This window comes from Somniosus microcephalus, chromosome 33, assembly GCF_052327205.1.
Source record: "Somniosus microcephalus isolate GS21.2 chromosome 33, FLI_Smic_1.0, whole genome shotgun sequence".
Lineage (NCBI taxonomy): Eukaryota > Metazoa > Chordata > Chondrichthyes > Squaliformes > Somniosidae > Somniosus > Somniosus microcephalus.
In genome coordinates this window covers 27,882,089-27,902,640 of record NC_141019.1, presented here as the reverse complement: position 1 = coordinate 27,902,640, position 20,552 = coordinate 27,882,089, and the positions used below count along the sequence as shown (strand labels likewise).

Sequence of the window (20,552 nt, the reverse complement as noted above, 5' to 3'; positions counted from 1 at the left end):
GTGGTTTTAGGGGCACGTTCCTTTCACCTCCGAGGTCTGGGCTCAAATCTATGCCAGGGTTGAAAGGGTCCTTTGGGAAATGAGTTTGGGGAAGTCTCAATCAGACGCCAAGGGTAAACCCCCACAGCATAAAATAGGTCCTAAATTGGCACTAATTGGCTCTTTTTATATTCATTCGCTGGATGTGGGCATCGCTGGCAAGGCCCTTGAGAAGGTGGTGGTGAGCCGCCTTCTTGAACCGCTGCAGTCCGTGTGGTGAAGGTGCTCCCACAGTGCTGTTAGGGAGGGAGTTCCAGGATTTTGACCCAGCGACGATGAAGGAACGGCGATATACTTCCAAGTCAGGATGGTGTGTGACTTGGAGGTGGTGGTCTTCCCATGCGCCTGCTGCCCTTGTCTAAAGAAATGAGAAGTGAAAGTGTCACATTGCTGGCCTGGGGTGGGGGGGGGCTCATCTGAAGTTGGGATTAAAACCTATCACGGGGCAGAGTAGAGAGCCCAGCCCCGCTACAACCCAGCCCCACTACGACCCAGTCCTGCTCTGACTCAGCCTCACTCTGGGTCTTAATAACTGTAATATAAAATGTGGCTCATTTTGGTGCTGAGCACCTCGGGGCTTCTGGATAAGGATGAGCTAGATGGACCGAATGGCTTCCTTGGTCTGTACTGGTCTTTGTAGTGCGATTATGTTCTAACTCTCCAAATTGTTATCGCAGGGGATCCCAACGAACTACTAGTCAGGCATTTCCTCATCGAAACGGGTTCTAAAGGTGTGAAGATCAAAGGCTGCCAGAATGAACCGCACTTTGGTATGTTTATCCCTTAATATGCTGGACGCTTAATGCAATGCCAGGTTATAAACCTCTGAGTGGTGAATCCATTCACTGTCTACGGATTCAATGCCCAGGAGCTATCAAAATGACCAGCGCAGTCTGTCTTGCCCCGTCGCTGCACTGGACTGTGTGCCATTAAAGTAACTCATGTATTATTTAATTTAAAAAAACATAAAAGCTCACTGGGTAAAACACCACATGGTGGAATGAATCCATACCGACCAGAAAGGCCCCAGGTTTGAGCAGCCAGGGTTCCAACTCCTGAGATCTCTGCGCTCCTCCAATTCTGGCCTTTTGCGCATCACCGATTTTAATCGCTCCACCATTGGCGGCCGTGCCTTCAGCTGCCTGGGTCCTAAGCTCTGGAATTCCCTCCCTAAACCTCTCCGCCTCTCCTTCTTTAAGACTCTCCTTAAAACCTCCCTCTTTGACCAAGCTTTTGGTCACCTGCCCTAATTTCTCCTTATGTGGCTCGGTGTCAAATTTTGTCTGATTTACGCTCCTGTGAAACGCCTTGGGACATTTCGCTATGGTAAAGGCGCTATATAAATACACGTCGTTGTTGTTGAACACTACCCAGTGCCCCTGCTGGGAACTGTGCAGATGTGGGTGTCAGGCCAGGACACAATCAGGCTTGGCTCAAAAGAGAGCAAGGGCTTCTCCTGGTGTCTTGGCCAACATTCCTCCCTCAACCAACACCACCAGAAACACATTAACCGACCATTCAACTCACTGCTGTTCGTGGGATGGAGCTGGAACAAAATGGCTGCCACATTTGCCGCCATAACCATGTCACTGCATTTGAAAAGTAATTCATTATGTGTTATATAGTATTTATATTTACAGCACAGAAACAGGCCATTGAGCCCAACAGGTCCATGCCAGTGTTTATGCTCCACACCCCTCTTCATCTCACCTTATCAGCATATTCTTCTATTCCTTTCTCCCTCGTGCTTATCTAGCTTTCTCTTAAATGCATCTATACTATTCACCTCAACCACTCCCTGTGGTAGCGAGTTCCACATTCTCACCACTCTCTGTGTAAAGAAGTTTCTCCTGAATTGCCCATTGGATTTATTATATTTATGGCCCCTAGTTCTGGTCTTTGGGGTGTTTTGATGATGTACTGAGGTGCTATATAAATGCAGGTTTTTAAAAAAATGAGCCTTCAGATACTTTAGAAGAATCGTTGCTTGGTGTTGAAAACTAATCGGCCTTTGTGTTTGTATCTGACACAGGAAGTCTGTCCGCCCTGGTATATCAGCACTCTATTACGCCCATCTCCCTGCCCTACAAGCTGAAGATTCCAGACAAAGGTACCAAATGTCCGAAACCAATATTGTTATTATTATTTGTAGTTGTAAAGCAACAACTATAATTTAAATTCAGGTGGTTGATAATTGCGTCAGGAGTAGCGGAGTGTCTCGCTGTGATGCCTCCTTCATATTGGTAAGAACATAAGAAATAGGAGCAGGAAGAGGTCATTTGGCCCCTCGAGCCTGCTCCGTAAATCGGGCATTGAGTCGTCAGATGTTCCACGGAATGTGCCCATCAGCTTTGTGGAAGATCAAAGTCGGGGATCTTCTGCGTCGAGCCTTTCACGAGGTGTTCGTCTGTGACTTCTTGTGAACTCCATTCCACTTTCCAAGCATAGTCCGGGTTGAAGTCGCATTGTCTTTCATTACTTAACACACTGGTAAAATAGCGTGGGCGAGGGCGGTGGGGGGAAATCAAGTGCTTCGAAAATACTTGTGGCCCAACAGCCAGGTGCCAGGAGTGCTTCAGAGTCACGAGTTAGTGGTCACACCTGCCACTCCGACCTCTCGACTATAGGATGAAAGGATTGTCCTATGAGGAGAGATTGGGTCGACTAGGCCTGTATTCTGTAGAGTTTAGAAGAATGAGAGGTGATCTCATTGAAACGTAAAAAATTCTTACAGGGATTGACAGGGTAGATGCAGGAAGGATGTTTCCTCTAGCTGGGGAGTCTAGAACCAGGGGTCACAGTCTCAGAATAAGGGGTCAGCCATTTAGGACTGAGATGAGGAGAAATTTCTTCACTCCGAGGGTGGTGAATCTTTGGAATTCTCTACCCCAGAGGGCTGTGGAGGCTCAGTCGTTGAGTATATTCAAGGCTGAGATCAATAGATTTTGGGATATAAGGGAATCAAGGGATATGGAGATCGGGCGGGAAAGTGGAGTTGAGGTCGAAGATCAGCCATGGTCTTATTGAATGGCGGAGCAGGCTCGAGGGGCCAAATGGCCGACTCCTGCTCCTATTTCTTATGCTCCCAGCACTAATCTTTGCTAGCCTTGATGAGCATAAAGAAAAAGAAAGATTTAAACAAGAAAGACATTCAGGACTGGTTTTCCGTGGACTGAGAATGGTATATTGGAAGATTTAATGCTTGGACCAGGATTGTGGTTTGATCTGTGATGTGTTTATCTGGCCTCGTACTGTAAACTCTTGTACTGCTTTTATTTTTAATGAAGTAAAAACCAGCAGAGCCGAACTATAAATAATCTGTGATCACTTATTCCTTAAAACATTGGTCGTACTAACAATGTTTAATGTGTTTAATCTCTAACTCTGCGGAATTGCCTCCTGTTGCCACAGGATACTTGTATGTTGATTAGTGGTGCATGTGCTCCCCCTGCTGGATGGCACTCACCATGGTTTGTGACCTGCGTATTATTCAGCTTCCTCCCCATCTCTCCTGAAGGCGCTGACTCTCACTGGGATACTGTTCCGTGTACAATCTGGGTGCCCCTACTTTAGTTGGAGCAAAGATATTTGTATAATTCTGAAGCCCTTGTTTCCTCGCAGTCCCCTCGCACAAACATGGCACCCTCAGCAATCAACAGAAACAAACGCGATTCGATCGTTCTCAAAACCTTTCACAACTGACCCCATCAAAACGCTCCCAGCTTCTCGCAACCCTCCTAACTAAGCATACTGATACTGGTGAGTCTGGAAAAACCGGTCTCTGTCCTTTATAATCCAAATTGTTTACTTTTAAAGAATTCTTACCATATTACAAATTTGCATTTTAATGTGACAAGTTTGCACAAAAAAAGTGATTTTGTGACCGCACACGCTCCCCTCCCTCCTTCCCCAGTTGGGCCGAATGGCCTGTTTCTGTGCGGTAAATACTATGTAATCCCAGCTGATGGCCGCAGAGCACACTTTACTAGTAATTCAAGTGGGACTTGAATTCAGAGGCGAGTATGCTACCCACTGAGCCACAGCTGACACCTAAAAAGGCCCACTCCAGAGACTTGAGCACAAAAATATACGCTGACACTCCAGTGTAGTACTGAGGGAGTGCTGCGCAGTCGGAGGGGCAGTACTGAGGGAGCGCTGCACTGTCGGAGGGGCAGTAGTGAGGGAGTGCTGCACTGTCGGAGGGACGGTACTGAGGGAGCGCCGCACTGTCGGAGGGGCAGCACTGAGGGAGTGCTGCACTGTCGGAGGGGCAGTACTGAGGGAGCGCTGCACTGTCGGAGGGGCAGTGCTGAGGGAGCGCCGCACTGTCGGAGGGGCAGTACTGAGGGAGTGCTGCACTGTCGGAGGGGCAGTACTGAGGGAGCGCTGCACTGTCGGAGGGGCAGTACTGAGGGAGCGCTGCACTGTCGGAGGGGCAGTGCTGAGGGAGCGCTACACTGTCGGAGGGGCAGTACTGAGGGAGCGTCGCACTGTCGGTGTGGCAGTACTGAGGGAGCGCTACACTGTCGGAGGGGCAGTGCTGAGGGAGCGCTGCACTGTCGGAGGGACAGTACTGAGAGTGGAGGTGTCGTCTTTCAGATGAGACGTTAAACCGAGGCCCCTTCTGCCCTCTCAGGTGGATGTAAAAGATCCCATGGCACTATTACGAAGAAGAACGGGGGAGTTCTCCCTGGGGCCAATATTTATTCCTCAACCAACATCACTAAAAACAGATTATCTGGTCATTATCACATTGCTGTTTGTGGGAGCTTGCTGTGTGCAAATTGGCTGCTGCGTTTCCTACACTCCAAAAAGTACTTCATTGGCTGTAAAAACGCTTTGGGATTGAGATTGTGAAAGGCGCTATAGAAATGCAAGCCTTTCTATTCCTTTTCATTAGATTTTGGCTCACTGATGATGGTTTCCACAGGACCTCCCTGTCTTCTGTATTATGAATACCACTAACCTTTGACCACTTACTGTCCAAACTCACCCCACACCCAGTGAGCCCCCTGACCCACCTTCCCTGGACCCTGTCATTGTACACTGAGATCCAAATGTAGCGAGCTCAAACATTCCCGGTTTATGGAATGTTTACAACACAGGAGGCCGTCATTCGGCCCGTCGAGCCTGTGCCGGCTCTCTGCAAGAGCACCTCAGCTAGTCCCACTCCCCCGCCCTTTCCCCGTAGCCCTGCAAATTTTTCCTTCCGGTACTGATCCAATTCCCTTTTGAAAGCCGCGATTGAATCTGCCTCCACCACCCTCTCAGGCAGTGCATTCCAGATCCTCACCTGGAAAGTGCCGTGTCATTTTCTTTCAGTGCGTCCAGTCGCCTCTCCCGAAGGCACAGCCTCGGTGCTGAGGTGGCGTGTTCATAGCTGCCTGGTGCCTGCCGGTATTTTGCCCATGAAGCCATTCTTCAGGTGTGAGTCTAAACGGCGACAAGCTATGCGACTGTGGGAGGCATCACAGTGAATCCTGTCCTCTGCACGCGTTCTTAATATTGGGACTGGCGATCGAACCTGGGCATCTTCCAGGTCTGTAAGGCTCAGCTCAACTCTGGCTACTGAAGCCTGACCATCTATTGTATCAAGTGCCAAATAGCCGTGAAAGCATTGCGCAGTTCAATAAAAATGCAACTGTATGCCTGCCACTGGTTTCTTGTAGTAACCAGAATTTTACAAACTATCAGGGCTGCTGATGGAGAACATAACTGACAGCAATCTGCCGTGTATTTCTCTTCCAGATCCCATGGATGAAACCCAGGATAGTGTTGTCCCCGGCAACACCAGTACTGCTGCTGAGTTGCTTAAACAGGGAGCAGGTGAGAGCTCCAGCCTTAATGTCACTGAGCACAGTTTTGGTCTCCTTATCTGAGGAAGGATATACTTGCCTTAGAGGTGGTGAACTGAAGGTTCACTAGATTGATTCCTGGGATGAGAGGGTTGTCCTATGAGGAGAGATTGAGTAGATTGGGCCTAAACTCTCGAGTTTAGAACAACGAGCGGTGATCTCATTGAAACATAGGCCTAGAAATTCGGTGGGCTGCGCCACCAGTTAGCGTCTAAAGAGGGCACTCAGTGGCTTTAGCGCCACTGGCCACGCCTCCCGCGATATTTAGCGGGGTGCTAATGGCGGCGTTAGCCTGTAGCGCTGCGCCGCCACCGACGACGTCATCGGTGTGCGCAGCGCCCCGCTACCGCCCCGATCGCGATATTTGGTCGCGCCCCCCGCTGTAGCGCCGGTCGCAATTTGCGACCGGGTCAAGGGGGCCTACCTGCGGCGGTAGTGGCGCTAATTAAAGGGGAGGTGCGGGGCGGCCATTTTTTTTGCTGGCCGCCTGCCAGCACCTCCTCGCGCCGCCGTCCCCGGCCTCCTGAGCCCCCCCCGGGGCAGTGCCGGCTGTGTCCCAAGAGCCCGGCACTTCTCCTCGGTGCCGGGCTCTTTTGCCGCCACTCGCGATCAGCACCCCAAGAGGGATGCGGGGCGCCTCGAGCAGCGCCGCGCTTCCGTTTGGGGCGCTGAAACTGAATATCGGGATGGCGCAAACGGCTCCGTTCGCAGCGGTAATTCCGGCGCCCAGGCTAGACCATAAGATTCTGAGGGGGATTGACAGGGTAGATGCTGAGAGGCTGTTTCCCCTGGCTGGAGAGTCTAGAACTAGGGGTCAGTGTCTCAGGATAAGGGGTCGGCCATTTAGGACTGAGATGAGGAGGAGTTTCTTCACTCCGAGGGTTGTGAATCTTTGGAATTCTCTGCCCCAGAGGGCTGTGGAGGCTCAGTCTTTGAGTATATTCAAGGCTGAGATCGATAGATTTTTGGACCCATGGGGAATCGAGGGATATGGAGATCGGGCGGGAAAGTGGAGTTGAGGTCGATGATCAGCCATGATCTTATTGAATGGCGGAGCAGGCTCGAGGGGCCGTATGGCTGACTCCTGCTCCTAATTCTTATGTTCCTATGTCACTGTCTTGCACCAGCTCGCTGTTGGGCTGATGGACACTGACCCTAAAAGTGGCCTGGATTGGAATCCTTCAAAACCAGGATGGTAGCATTCACACTAATGCTAATAGAAGAGGGGAGTTGAGGAGATTTTTTTTTAACGCAGCGAGTTGTTATGATCTGGAATGCGCTGCATGAAAGGGTGGCAGAAGCAGATTCAATAGTAACTTTCAAAAGGGAATTGGAGAAATACTTGAAAAGGAAAAATTTGCAGGGCTGTGGGGAAAGAGCGGGGGGTGGGATTAATTAGAGAGCTCTTTCAAAAAGCCGGCACAGGCACGATGGGTCGAATGGCCTCCTTCTGTGCTGTGTCATTCTAATGGATAAGGAGCCTCTTACATTGGATGCAAGAGCTTAGCTTCCATTAATAGATAGATGATTGAATCGCCGTGGTCATATTAACTTAGGCAATAGCCATTAATGCCTGGTAAGAGCATTGCTAGAACAGACTTGCCTGCTACTGTTCAATGATTCCATCACTCTTATGAATGCTGGACTTTGAGCTGGGCTATTACGCTGTGCAGTATGATCCAATCTTTCTTTCTGGTTTTCAGCTTGCAACGTGCGGTATATTAACTCGGTGGAGACAGAATCCCTGACTGGCCCACAAGCAGTCGCCAGAGCAACCATGCAGACTTTTGATATGAAGCCTCGGCCGACTGCCACCATGGTACACTTCAAAGTCTCGGTCCAGGGCATCACCTTAACTGACAGCCAACGAAAGTAAGCCCAAATCAGTATTACCGTAAGCTGTCGCGGAATCCTGCTGTGCAGCACCTAACACTGCTTGTGGGGCCCGTGCACCTTTTATTTTATTAATTGGACAAACCTGGGTGAAGGCCCAGAAACAGTTGGCGAGGGGACACTAAGATTGGGTTTTCAAAGCCTGCCGATTGAAGGAGGAGGGGAAGACTGAGCTGGGGAGTTTACAGTCTTGAGGAGCTGGGAAAGTGATGATGGGGTTTGATTTCCAAACCGTGAGGACACAGGGAGGAGGAAAGGTCTGCATGACAGCTTATTTGCAGCGCAGTTGCCCTCCAAACGGGCTCACGCTCGATCAAAACTTCCTTGATTGAAACAATTCAGACTGAACCAACATCCAATGTTGCAGGACTGGTTGCTGCACATTCATTGTAAATAATTAATACAATTGTGGGCAAGAACAGTAAATTATGTACGGAATATCCAGGTTAAATATAACATTAATTCTCAGTTTAAACCAGCCGTATCACATCATGAGACCACGTGGTGTATTTTCTTGTCAAAACATCCTCTTCGCTTCACATGATTTAAAAACCTACACAGGAACATTCAGTAGCCACAATGGGGTCAGTGACAGAAACACGGCTGTGTCGGTGGAAAATATGAACATGAACAGCAATTGTAAATTGTGATTGTTTCAGTTGTGGCTCAGTGGGCAGCACCCTCGCCTCTGAGTCAGAAGGTTGTGGGTTCAAGTCCCACTCCAAAGACTTGCAACACACAAAACCTAGGCTGACACTCCCAGTGCAGTACTGAGGGAGTGCCGCACTGTTGGAGGTGCCGTCTTTCGGATGAGATGTTAAACCGAGGCCCCGTCTGCTCTCTCAGGTGGACGTAAAAGAACCCATGACACTAGTTTGACGAAGAGCAGGGGAGTTATCCCCAGTGTCCTGGCCAATATTTATCCCTCAATCAATCACTAAAACAGATTATCTGGTCATTATTACATTGTTGTTCATGGGAGCTTGCTTTGCGCAAATTGGCCGCCGCGTTTCCTACATTACAACAGTGACTACACTTTAAAAAAAAAAAGTACTTAATTGGCTGTAAAGTGCTTTGGGACGTCCAGTGGTCATGGAAGGCGCTATAGAAATGCAAGTCTTTCTTAAGTACACCAGGCTGCATATACAGAGAGAGACAGAAAGAGAGAAACTAGCTTAATGTGTTGCAGTTTGTAAGACAGTGTAGGAATCCTGTTGGCTTGTATAAATTATGAGGCCATTATGAAGTCAAAATCCCCCCTCAAATATTTCCCAGCCTCCTGCCTAGTGTCTGCTCTGTGATATATATTCTTGCCAACAACTTCCTCGGGGAGGGGGGGTCTCCCAATGGGCTGCCGTAACTTCTGAAGAATATCAGCAATAAATCTGGACACTCCACACCGAAGTTACAGCGGCCGAAATTCCCGCTGTCTGTGTCTAGCGTTTCCCAGTTTTTCCTCAAGTAATGTTTCTGTAATGATGTTACCGTGGAGGTAATACTCTCTCCTGAATGCCACAGTTTGGGGATTTAGAATTAGCCAAACCTGTGATGAGAAACGGAGTTCTCATTTTTTTTAAACTTACGTTTTTTAAAAAGCGAAGCTGGTGAGTTTAAGGCACTGGTGTAATGTTCAGGTTTAGATGGCAGCAGTTGATGATATTATCTCAATCCTTCTCCTGGAGATGAATCTTTCATTCCTGGAAACTCCAGGGCAGTCCTGAAGGGTTGGCATCCCTCCTCCCTCTCTATAATCTAAATTAATCAAAAATCCCCTCTGAGCCAAATAGATAAAACAAAAAAATCTCAAAACGTGGCAACATTTGAAAATTTCATTTGAGGGATGAAGACTGGAGATCACTTCACATAACTTTCAACTCGATAGTCATCTTTCGGATGAGACGTTAAACTGAGGCCCCGTCTGCTCTCTCGGGTGGATATAAAAGATCCCAGGGCACTATTTCGAAGAGCAGGGGAGTTGTCCCCGGTGTCCTGGGCCAATGTTTATCCCTCAATCAACATCGCTAAAACAGATGATCTGCTCATTATCACATTGCTGTTTGTGGGATCTTGCTGTGTGCAAGTTGGCTGCCTCCTTTCCCACATTACAACAGTGACTACATTTCAAGTAGTACTTCATTGGCTGTAAAGCGCTTCGGAACGTTCGGTGGCCGTGAAAGGCGCTATACAAATGCAAGTCTTTCTTTAAAAACCAGGACTGGAAAACAAATGCTCATCTAGTTTCAGTTTATTCTTCTCTTTCTTGCTGGTGAATTCTAGAGGAGAGGAGAGAAAATCGTTCAGACAACACCAGACACTGACTCCATGTGTGGCCCGATAGAGGCACAGAACTAGATCTAGTGAGATGCACGAAACTAGTGAGATTTGGGAGAAATTTGCGGAGTTGACAAAGCCTGGCAATTTCCACGGTGAAATCGGTTTGAAAATTGATCCTGAATAATCCAGGACTGTATTTGCTAAAGAACTATTAGAAACTGAAACTGAAGAACCTTAAACACAGGCCATTGTGGCAATCGGTGGGCCAGTTTTGTTGGCTTTGGTCAATTCGTTCTATTTGTATAAAAACTGGACTTCACGGAACAGTTTCAAAAGATATTGAGCAAACCACATCATTCTCTGAATTTCTAAAAATGTTCTTTCCTTTGGTGTTCTACAGGATTTTTTTCAGACGCCACTACCCGGTCAACACAGTTACATTCTGTAATCTGGACCCACAGGATCGAAGGTAGGTTCACCCATGGTTAGGGCAAGTGAGTTGTTATCACTCAGATCCCAGTATTGTCGCTGCCTCAGTGTTACTTCCAGACTTGACTATTCCAACGCACTCCGGGCCGGCCTCCCATCTCCCACCCTCCATAAACTTGAGGTCATCCAAAACTCGGCTGCCCGTATCCTAACTCGCACCAAGTCCCGTTCGCCCATCACCCCTGTGCTCGCTGACCTACACTGGCTCCTGGTTGAGCAACGCCTCAATTTTAAAATTCTCATCCTTGTTTCCAAAGCCCTCCATGGCCTCTCCTCTCCCTATCTCTGTAACCTCCACCAGCCCCACAACCCCCCCGAGATACCTGCGCTCCTCTAATTCTGGCCTCTTAAGCATCCCTGATTATAATCGCTCCACCATTAGCAGACGTGCTTTCAGCTGCCTACGCGCTCAGCTCTGGAATTCCCTGCCTAAACCTCTCCGCCTCTCTATCTACCTCTTTCCTCCTTTAAGGCCTGCTTGACAACTTTTCACGGTCATGAGCAGTTCATTAATGAGACCAGTTTAAAACAAATTATCCTATACCAAGAGCTTTTTTTTTCATTTTAACTCCTACAACACTGAGGTTGTGACCCCTATGGTTATCACACACACCTAAGTGTTAGTCGTGGCTCAGTGGGTAGCACTCTTGCCTCTGAGTCAGAAGGTCGTGGGTTCAAGTCCCACTCCATGAGACTTGGGAACCAAAATCTAGGCTGACACTCCAGTGCAGTGCTGCAGGAGTGCTGCACTGTCTGAGGTGCCATCTTTCGGATGAGACATTAAACCGAGGCCCCGTCTGCTTTCTCAAGTGGACGTAAAAGATCCCACGGCACTATTTCGAAGAAGAGCAGGGGAGTTCTCCCCGGTGTCCTGGGCAATATTTATCCCTCAATCAACATCACTAAAAAACAGATTATTTGGTCATTATCACATTGCTGTTTGTGGGAGCTTGCTGTGCGCAAATTGGCTGCCCCGCGTTTCCTACATTACAACAGTGACTACACTTCAAAAGTACTTCATTGGCTGTAAAGCGCTTTGGAACGTCCTGAGGTCATGAAAGGCGCTATAGAAATGCAAGTCTTTCATTTTTCTTTTCCATAAGATTTAATCCGATGGGCAAAATTCAGTGATGAACACAATGTGCTCATACGACAGCCTCTATTACTAGGCAGGCGTTAACCCGCTTTACTTTAGACAGCTTGACCCCTGCACAGGGGACTGTGGTATCAGCATTATGCATTTGACCCTGAATTTCCCCATCAGAAAATAAATGTTTGTCTGCTAGATATTGGACTCTCTAACATCTGATTATATAATCTCAGAACATTTAAAAAAAAAAAATTTTGTGTAGAAATGCTGACGAGCTCTTTTTTGGAATGTAAAATTAGAAAAAGTAAGCTTTTAAACCGGTTCATAAAATACTCTTTCCATCTTTAAAATGAAAGTCCTTCAGTATTGCATCTGCCTTTGTTTTCCCTCGCAACCTCTCACAGTGAGTCTCGTCTTTTTCAGGTGGACTAACCCAGACGGCACGACGTCAAAGTAAGTGATTCCGGAGTACATGGAGAAACTCGGAGACCGTGTGTGGGTAGTCGGGGTAGTGTGTTGTGGTTTGACAACTGTGAGTCCCCCGCACGTCAAGATCCTGATCATGTATTCAATAGTGGGAGGAGATGGGCGGGTGGGGGAGGGGGGTTGTGGGTGCGGTAATACATCCCACGGTATTTCCTGGGATGGGAGGGCTGTCCTATGAGGAGAGATTGAGTAGATTGGGCCTAAACTCGCTGGAGTTTAGAAGAACGAGCGGTGATCTCATTGAAACATTTAAGATTCTGAGGAGGATTGACAGGGTAGATGCTGAGAGGTTGTTTCCCCCTGGCTGGAGAGTCTAGAACTAGGGGGGCACAGTCTCAGGATAAGGGGTTGGCCATTTAGGACTGAGATGAGGAGGAATATCTTCACTCAGAGGGTGGTGAATCTTTGGTATTCTCTGCTCCAGAGGGCTGTGGAGGCTGAGCCTTTGAGTATATTCAAGACTGAGCTAGATTTTTGGACTCTAGGGGAATCGAGGGATATGGAGATCGGGCGGGAAAGTGGAGTTGAGCTTGAAGATCAGCCATGATCTTATTGAATGGCGGAGCAGGCTCACGGCCTCAAGGGGCCGTATGGCCGACTCCTGCTCCTATTTCTTATGTTCTTATGGTAACGGGGCAGGGAGAGCAGAGGGTCAATCACCCTGAGCCATTTCCCTGCACAACTGATGACCAGCAATGGAGTGTCATCGGAGGAGGCTGGATATTCAGCTGGAATCTGTTCAAACCTTCTTGACTTGTGAAACTTTTTGATGCTGACAAACTTTAAAAGTGTAAGTCGTGCTGAGGGTTTGCTTTGCCGCGGAGTGAAGCCCGAGGAAAGTCCTCTCAGTATTATGCCCTTGATAACTTCTAGAGATGAGATCTCCAGCCTGCAATCCTTAAACGGACATAGATTATGAAACGTATCCCCTAACGGCAGACAAAAAGCTTTAAGAAATGCTGTCACTGGTCTCCAACCCACAATTAAGTCACGTGGATCATTTTGACAAATGGGTTCTTTGTGGCATGTGGATGGATCCCCTCGGTGCCTCTCGGTGCCTGCATTCTTCTCCAGATCCCAGTACGTGTGAACTAGCAGTTGGCTGAGCTGTAAGTGGACCCGAATATGCAAGAATTCACAAATACCGTTGTGTTTAGCTTAAAGATTTTTTTGTTCTTCTCTCCGCTCTCGCCTCCCCTCCTTTGCTGAAGGTGCTGACACTCTGAGGGAGGGGTCCACAGTCTCCCAACACCTCACCCAAGCGGCCAATCTCCACGTGTGAGCCCGGACACTGAGCGTTGGTGGGTTGTCCAACTGTGGGGGAGACACGACAGCCGAGCCCTCTCCTGACCTCCATGCGTGCTCACACCCAGCAACGGGGTTGCTGGTTCCTGGATAGCAATTGGGACCAGCTGTTCCCGCTCCACCGTCGGAACTTAAGTGCACGTGGAAACAGGGCTTTCGCTGCACTTCCGGCAAAGTTAGGGCAGTAGAGCGGGAGCAGCGCCAAGCAAATTCCCGGCCATTAAAGGGGATTCTCCCTGTGTGATGTCCTCCTCCAGTGCACCCTCCCCACACATTGGTATCCACAGAGACCCCTGCCGATGAAGATGATTCAACAGTATGTGACCCCATTATGAGTTAAAATTCAGGTCAAGATGATCTTCAAAGAGATGGCATGCAACTATTGACCACGATATCTAGTCCTCTCTTTTTTTTTCTCTCTCTTTCTCTTGCAGAATGTTTGGTTTTGTGGCGAAGAAGCAGGGGAGCACATCTGACAACGTCTGCCATCTTTTTGCCGAACTTGACCCAGAACAGCCCGCGTCAGCCATCGTGAACTTCATCACAAAGGTCATGCTAGGGCCCCAGAAGAGATGAGCCAGCAGTTCCCTGTATTCAAAGTGGAGTCAACTGGTGGAGCAAGAAGGATGGCTACATCTGTGTCACCAATGCTATCAGAAATGAAAGGAACAAGCTTCTTTAGAACCATCAATTTTTTTTTTGAAAAGAACCTCTCTCTCTGTTAAAGATCAGCCGGACCTTGCTGTAGCTTCTATCTAAATATTCTGATTACAGGAGATTCCTTTTAATATCAATTCAGGTTTGATGGCTCCAGGTTCTTGAAGTGACAACAGTAGGTAGGGCTTCACTCCATCGTGACCTAGTCCTCCTCAGAGACCCTCAAGCGTCTAGGAATAAATACAATCGCTACAAGATAAGTTGGCCGCTTTGTACGGCGATTGTACTGTGTTTTGGTGGGGATTTTCATTCTACTGCCCATATGAAGGGAGCTGGGAGAACTTGGTCGCTGACTGATGCAGCATGTGAGCAATACAAAGTGCACGTGGAAAATGTAGGTGGGAACTGACAATGAGAAAGGGCGTTGTCGGATGGTTAATGGATGGTGGGTGACTGTTGAAAGGCATTGGGACCACCGTTAGATTCAGGTTTGTGAAATCAGGGGTCCACTCAGACTCCCATGGGCAATTTTCAGAGGGTCTGATATTGGATTCAAGTGGAGACAGTTGGTGCTGTAATGAGGAGGATTTCCCCTAGATGTCGATAGCAGCGTTGGGGAGTATTCATATGGATATGGCAGTTCCAAAAAGGCACGAACACCCTGTACTGGCAGATCATTTATACTGAACTGCTCTTCAATCACAACTACATTGAGAGGCTGCCTACATTTAGAGCACCTTTGGTCTTTCAGTCTCATTTCAATACCAGTCGCCCACTGAAAGTTTAGACGCTGGTCTAGCAGCAATTGAGATTCTCTAATGAAAGGTGACAGGAAGTGAGAGTGAAGCTGGTGATAATGCAATTGGCTGTACCTGAAGGTCAAAAGTAACATGTGGGATTCCTTACTGAGAACAGTATCACAGCTCAACTCCCCAAAGTTTGCATTTCATTGAATTACAGAATGAATAGTCCTTCCCACCACGTCCCTGTAACAGTTCAATCTGGATAAAAGCCAGATAAGAATTTCTGCGAACTAAGGATGCGATTAGCCAAGTTATAGCTCCCGCCATGGCTCAGTGAGTAAGTGCGATACTAAAGTCAAACAGACTCGGAAGGTCCCAGGGTTCAGTCCTCGGGCTGTGCTGAGTTGGGTGATCTGAGCTGAGGCAGCAGTGAGTGTGTGTGTGTGTGTGTGTGTGTGTGTGGGATATGGGTGAGGGTAGAATCAGGCTCAGCTGCACAACCACTCCACAGTTGACTGGCCTGTGGGCATGTGCTTTCTGGCCACACACATGAAGAATGAACACTTAGGTACCAGAGCCCTGCCTGCCTATGTGGAACTGTATCCCAGCATGTAGTCACTACCATCCAGTGAGGAGGGTGAGAATCGGAAGGGGAGATTTGGGGGCGGGGGATACGAGCCAATATACAAGTCTTTGTGCCACTAACCAATCCTTCAGCAATTTAATAGCAGAAAACACACAAAACAAACCACAATTTTACACAAAAGTGATTAGGCTTATCTCTTGAGTTGACCATATTTGCTGGCACAGCCACGATGGGCCGAATGGCCTCCTGTGCTGTATCACTCTATGATTTACTGTAATGAGAACTGAAAGCAGGAGAATCGGGCAACCTATTGCCTGGATCAGGACTTCGGACTTGAGTAAGGAATTCCCGACAATGGGGCCTGCTTTGGGGCGATTGGAAGTCCATAACTGGATCAGATATACATTTATTTGAAGTTGTTTGTGCGCCAATTGCCTTAAATAGGTCAATAGTCATAGCAAACATGAAGGGGCAGCCAGCACCTTGTCTGTAGGCATTAGTTAATGGAAAGAAAAAGTCCGAGCTGGGCTTATCAAACCTCACCCTATAATAGGACACAGTTTTACTTCCCAAGAACCTGGAGATGATACAATTGCCATTTGACCTATTTTGAATTTGAGGGTTTTTGAATTGGCTGTCAAGAACTGTCTAAAATACAAACCAGACACCCAAACTCAGATTACAGCGACAAAAATCCATTTGGAGGCCTTATTGGAAATGTTATCAAGCCTTCCATCTACCCCTCGTAGCAAGGGTGACGCTCTCATTTCTGACCCAGCAATGGCCTGACGTGACCTCAGAACCATGTAGCACACCTACAGTCTGACAGTTCCTTCAATATTTAGGTGTGTGCTGCAATGTAGGAAACCTTCCTTTATTCTGCTGCATCCTCATAACAGCCCCCACTACCGCACAGTGTGACAGTTTTCCATTTCCCCACACCAGCCATCCTAGACGCTTCTCCAGGTGACGAGTAGTTTTGTGCTGTGGGTCCGTACCCACCAAGAATTGGATTTGAACTGGCCAAACTGATTTCATATTGGCCCCTTACAGCCAGCTGTAAGGGTAATCTGCTAAACCCAACTCCATTATCATTGTATCATGGGACTACCAGGATGGTAGAAGATGAACTAGAGGGACCTTGGTCTTTTTTTGTCTAGCAATTCCTATGTACCGCTCAGTTCCCCTGCACGATAAACTCTTGCCTCTCAACTGAATGGTGGAGCAGGCTCGAAGGGCTGAATGGCCTACTCCTACTCCTATTTCTTATGTTCTTATGTACAGAGCCAAGTAAATGAATCAGGAGGGGGCATGAATCAGCCTTGATGAATAATGTTGCATCGAATCATTTGGATTTATTAAGCTGTCCTACATAAGTGCTCTGTCCTAAAATGAGTGGTCATTGCCTTTAAAATGATAATATAAAATGCCGTAGGCCTCAGTTATAATGTGTAAGCGGGAATCATGGGGCTAGCAGTGACTAGTGACTGCCAAGAGCCAGACCCTTTGATATATAATATATAGTGTGTGTATGTAATATATTCTATTATGTATATGAACTTGATGGTGACAAAAATTGGATATTATGAAATCTCAGAATGGAGTTACAATGCCTGGCGGATGGTGAGTTAATGCGATAGTTTTTGCTGTGTTTATGTTATTAAATATGTAAATTAATTTTATTTGGGCATGTAACTGAAAGCCGTTTGCAAACAGATTAGTTTTGAAGTTTTGTAACCGTGGTTGCCAGCTCCAATCAGAGTGGCTGTGGGGAATGCCGGATTCACATTCTGAATATCTGTTGGGAATCCATGGGCAGTACATACAGTGTGAAAGGTCACGCTTCTACCTGTATTGTGCTCGTATCGCCTGGCAACTGGCTGCCATTTTGTGTGGTGCTGGTTGACTGGAGGTGCGAAGGTCAGACCTCCTCTATCAGCAGCTCTGTCTATCATGCCTTCGACCCATTTACTGGCACAAACCTTTAATTAGGTTTGAACTAACTGGCTTGGTTTCTAATTCCGATTTGTTTTCTTTTCTTTTGAAGCACCAAGCAACAACTTGTATTTCTACAGCGCCTTAAACGTCCCCAGGCGCTTCACAGGAGGGTTATCAGACAAAATTTGACACCGAGCCACATAAGGAGACATTAGGGCAGATGACCAAAAGCTTGGTCAAAGACTTACAACTGCACGGCATTTTGTGAATGAAATGCAGCTCAACAAAGTTGTCCAACAGATGAGAGAATCATTCCGTGAGCTTGAGAACAACGTACGTTTAGCATTCTTCCTGCCACTAGAACTGAACAGGGCAGGCTTTATAAATCTGTCCTCCGCTGTCCTGAGGTTTATAGCTTACAGCAGACCTGCTGAGGGGTTGACACAGACACGCATGAACCCTCCAGTACCAGACACCAATGACTTGTTTCTTGGTACTGTACACGCACAACAAGTTGCACTGGTCTAATGTCTTTTAAGCATACTAAGCGTGTTTCACAAGAGGGAAAGGGGACCAAAAAAACATGGTTGAAGAGAGAGGCTTTTGAAGGTGAGCAGAGAGGTAGCTATGCAGAGGTCAGTGCAGAGATGCGCAAACCACGGAGACCCCTTTGCTTTTCATCCATCGTGTGCTGTGAAAAACCACCCTCGCAGCCATTTTGTGCAAAGTAGTCACCTCTGTTGTGACTACAAAAAAGATTTGCCGTTATTTCAAACTAACGTGTTAGTGAACGAGTTTCTGTTACACGCTTGAATAAAAAGAGAAATCACGAGCATTCAGTTTAGTAAAGAAAAATATATTTTTATGTTCTTGTTCAGATATAGACAGAGGACAAAAATATTAATCAGAGATCTCTCAATATTACAATGGTAAACTCAGTCACAAAATGTCAATGTGTCACTGCTAAATGTGTTGTAACCTTTTATATATAACGCTATATTCAAACAAGTAAGACTCCTGTTTGGCTTCGCAGATTATTCAAGATATGGGGCTCCATCCGAGAGCCATGACTATCAGTCGACCAGGGCCTTCCTGGAAATATTTCTGTTCCATGTTCTTGCCTGGGGAGGAGGAGAGGGGGGAATAGAAATGTTATTGATGGAGATAGAGTAGGTTTGGTAATATGTCTGCTGGAAATGCAGTTCAAAGTTCAACCTATGCAAGGTGAGAAAGAATCTCGGCTCGACAGTCTGGCTGAGGTGAGGAAGGGGCCGACAATCGGTGGGCAATGAGTGGGCGCGGTGGATTGTGGGTAGAGTGGCCCATTTGTGCCGTCACTGGACAGGACCTCATGATGTCACTGGAAGTGCAGTGACCTTGTCCGCCTCGAACCAGCAGCTCTAAAATGTAGAATGAGGCAACAAGAGATGAGGGAGAGAGGCAAGTAAATGGACAGGTAGCTGCTGTGTTGTATTATTTGGGATTATAGGGAAATTCAGCTTGGGCTCCCAATCCAAAGCCGGACGGGTGTGGGGGGGGGGGGGATGTTGCCCAGCAACGGCTATGACCTAAAGAGTCACTGTGCATATGGTTTAATGGCTAGTATTTTTGTGACACGCGTACAAATCTGTGAGGCGGATGCACACATTGGACAAAGTGGCAAAAAGGTATATATTTGAACAGCTTTTATCATACTGTATATTACATATTTTAATCAAAGTCTATAGTTTTATTTGTATAGCTCAGACATTTATTTTGCCTGATAATGGAGGATTTATGGAAAAAGCTTTAGTCAAGAACGTATAATATATTATACTTATGCTGTTATTTACTTTGTGTATGTAGTGTGTTATCATCCAGTACCAGCTAAACAAGCTCCGGGTATTCCTTTACGTGTACATGTCTGCTTTCCAAGTATACTACGTCTCTGAAGAAAGGAAAGATCACTCCTTGTTTTCTCTCTTTGAATTGGACTCCTCGGATGTTCCCTACCCATGCCCCCAAACCTTGGCTTGAAGGTATTCCCAGCAAAACAATTCCTTGAAGGTGTTGAATCAATCTTGAAATGGTGAGGGCGGTAGCCAGCCATACTGCCCAGGATTTAATCCTCAGTCTGTGCCGAGGTAGCTGAATTCAGTCAGGGCAAAACGTAGGGGTGCTGCAATTGGCCCGAGCACCCCTCGGCTAATCAGCTAGCCAATGGGAAGTATTGGATGTGGGACCAAATGTGGGTCAATGATGTTGCCTTCCACTGTTGAATAGCCTGCCAACGTTCACATGACGGATGGTTGAGGAACTGGCGAGCCGCTGTTTCTCATGGGATTGGACTCCAAACTAAATCAGATCTTTCAGGAGAGGACATGAGTAAATTGGAGGGGGAAAATTGGCCAATTTCAGTTGCTATCAGTGCCACATGGGGGCACCATGGCTGCAGTGTGTACCATCTACAAGATGCACTGCAGCAACTCGCGTAGGCTTCACCCCTCTCCTCCCCCATACCCTCCTCTCCCCTCTCCTCTCTCCCTCTCCCCATCCCTCCTTTCCCCCCTCCTCTCTCCTCTCCTCTCCACCCTCTCCCCTCTCCGCCCCTCTTCTTCTCGGGTACATCAGGCACTCTCCATACCTTGCCCAAATGACCATTATTCGTGCATCAGCCTTGACCGTACGTGGCAGCAAGCTATTCGACAGTGGGCGCCATCACAACCAGCCCTGGCTCCCTCATTCACACAAGCACATTCCAGCAAGGGTCGTAGGTCAGCGGTCAGGAACCCTGGAACCTCTCTAATCCAGGGGCACAAACGCTAATCCCTGGCTTAGATTAACTCCGATCATGTATTTAACCCAAGACCGTCCTGGTCCATATGGCTCAACTGGGGTGCATTTTAATCTGTTTTTAATGCACTCCGTTTGCAGGGGGGTGGTTTTGATGCCGAAACAAGCATTTACTTACGTGTTTTTACTTCTGTTCCCAAAATGACAGTATCATGTTTAATAGTGCGTGATTAGTTGAGAGAATATTTTGCTTGTAGTACCAGCCATGGTAAGAATGTCAGAGCAGTGCCACCTGCTGAAAGATGTGTGACACTGTTGGAACTTCTTTAAACGTCTCCTGTGCCAATTCAGAGTTTATGAGAATCTTGTGCTGCAATGTATAACAGAATTTAATTTGTTAATAAAACGGCAGTCGCTAGAAATTA

General features: G+C 47.3%; 1 protein-coding gene across 2 annotated transcripts in view; it reads left to right on the top strand.

The window, feature by feature from the left end:
- LOC147097048 (tensin-2-like) overlaps window positions 1–20,552 on the top strand; it is a 333,523-nt gene extending 312,971 nt beyond the window's left edge. For both annotated transcript variants that reach the window (XM_085972811.1, XM_085972810.1), the window contains exons 23-29: window positions 717–809; window positions 2,072–2,149; window positions 5,788–5,865; window positions 7,598–7,766; window positions 10,462–10,530; window positions 12,064–12,093; window positions 13,866–20,552. In XM_085972811.1, the coding sequence (XP_085828937.1) occupies window positions 717–809; window positions 2,072–2,149; window positions 5,788–5,865; window positions 7,598–7,766; window positions 10,462–10,530; window positions 12,064–12,093; window positions 13,866–14,007 (659 nt within the window). In that variant the 3' untranslated portion in view covers window positions 14,008–20,552. The remainder of the gene's footprint in view (window positions 1–716; window positions 810–2,071; window positions 2,150–5,787; window positions 5,866–7,597; window positions 7,767–10,461; window positions 10,531–12,063; window positions 12,094–13,865) is intronic.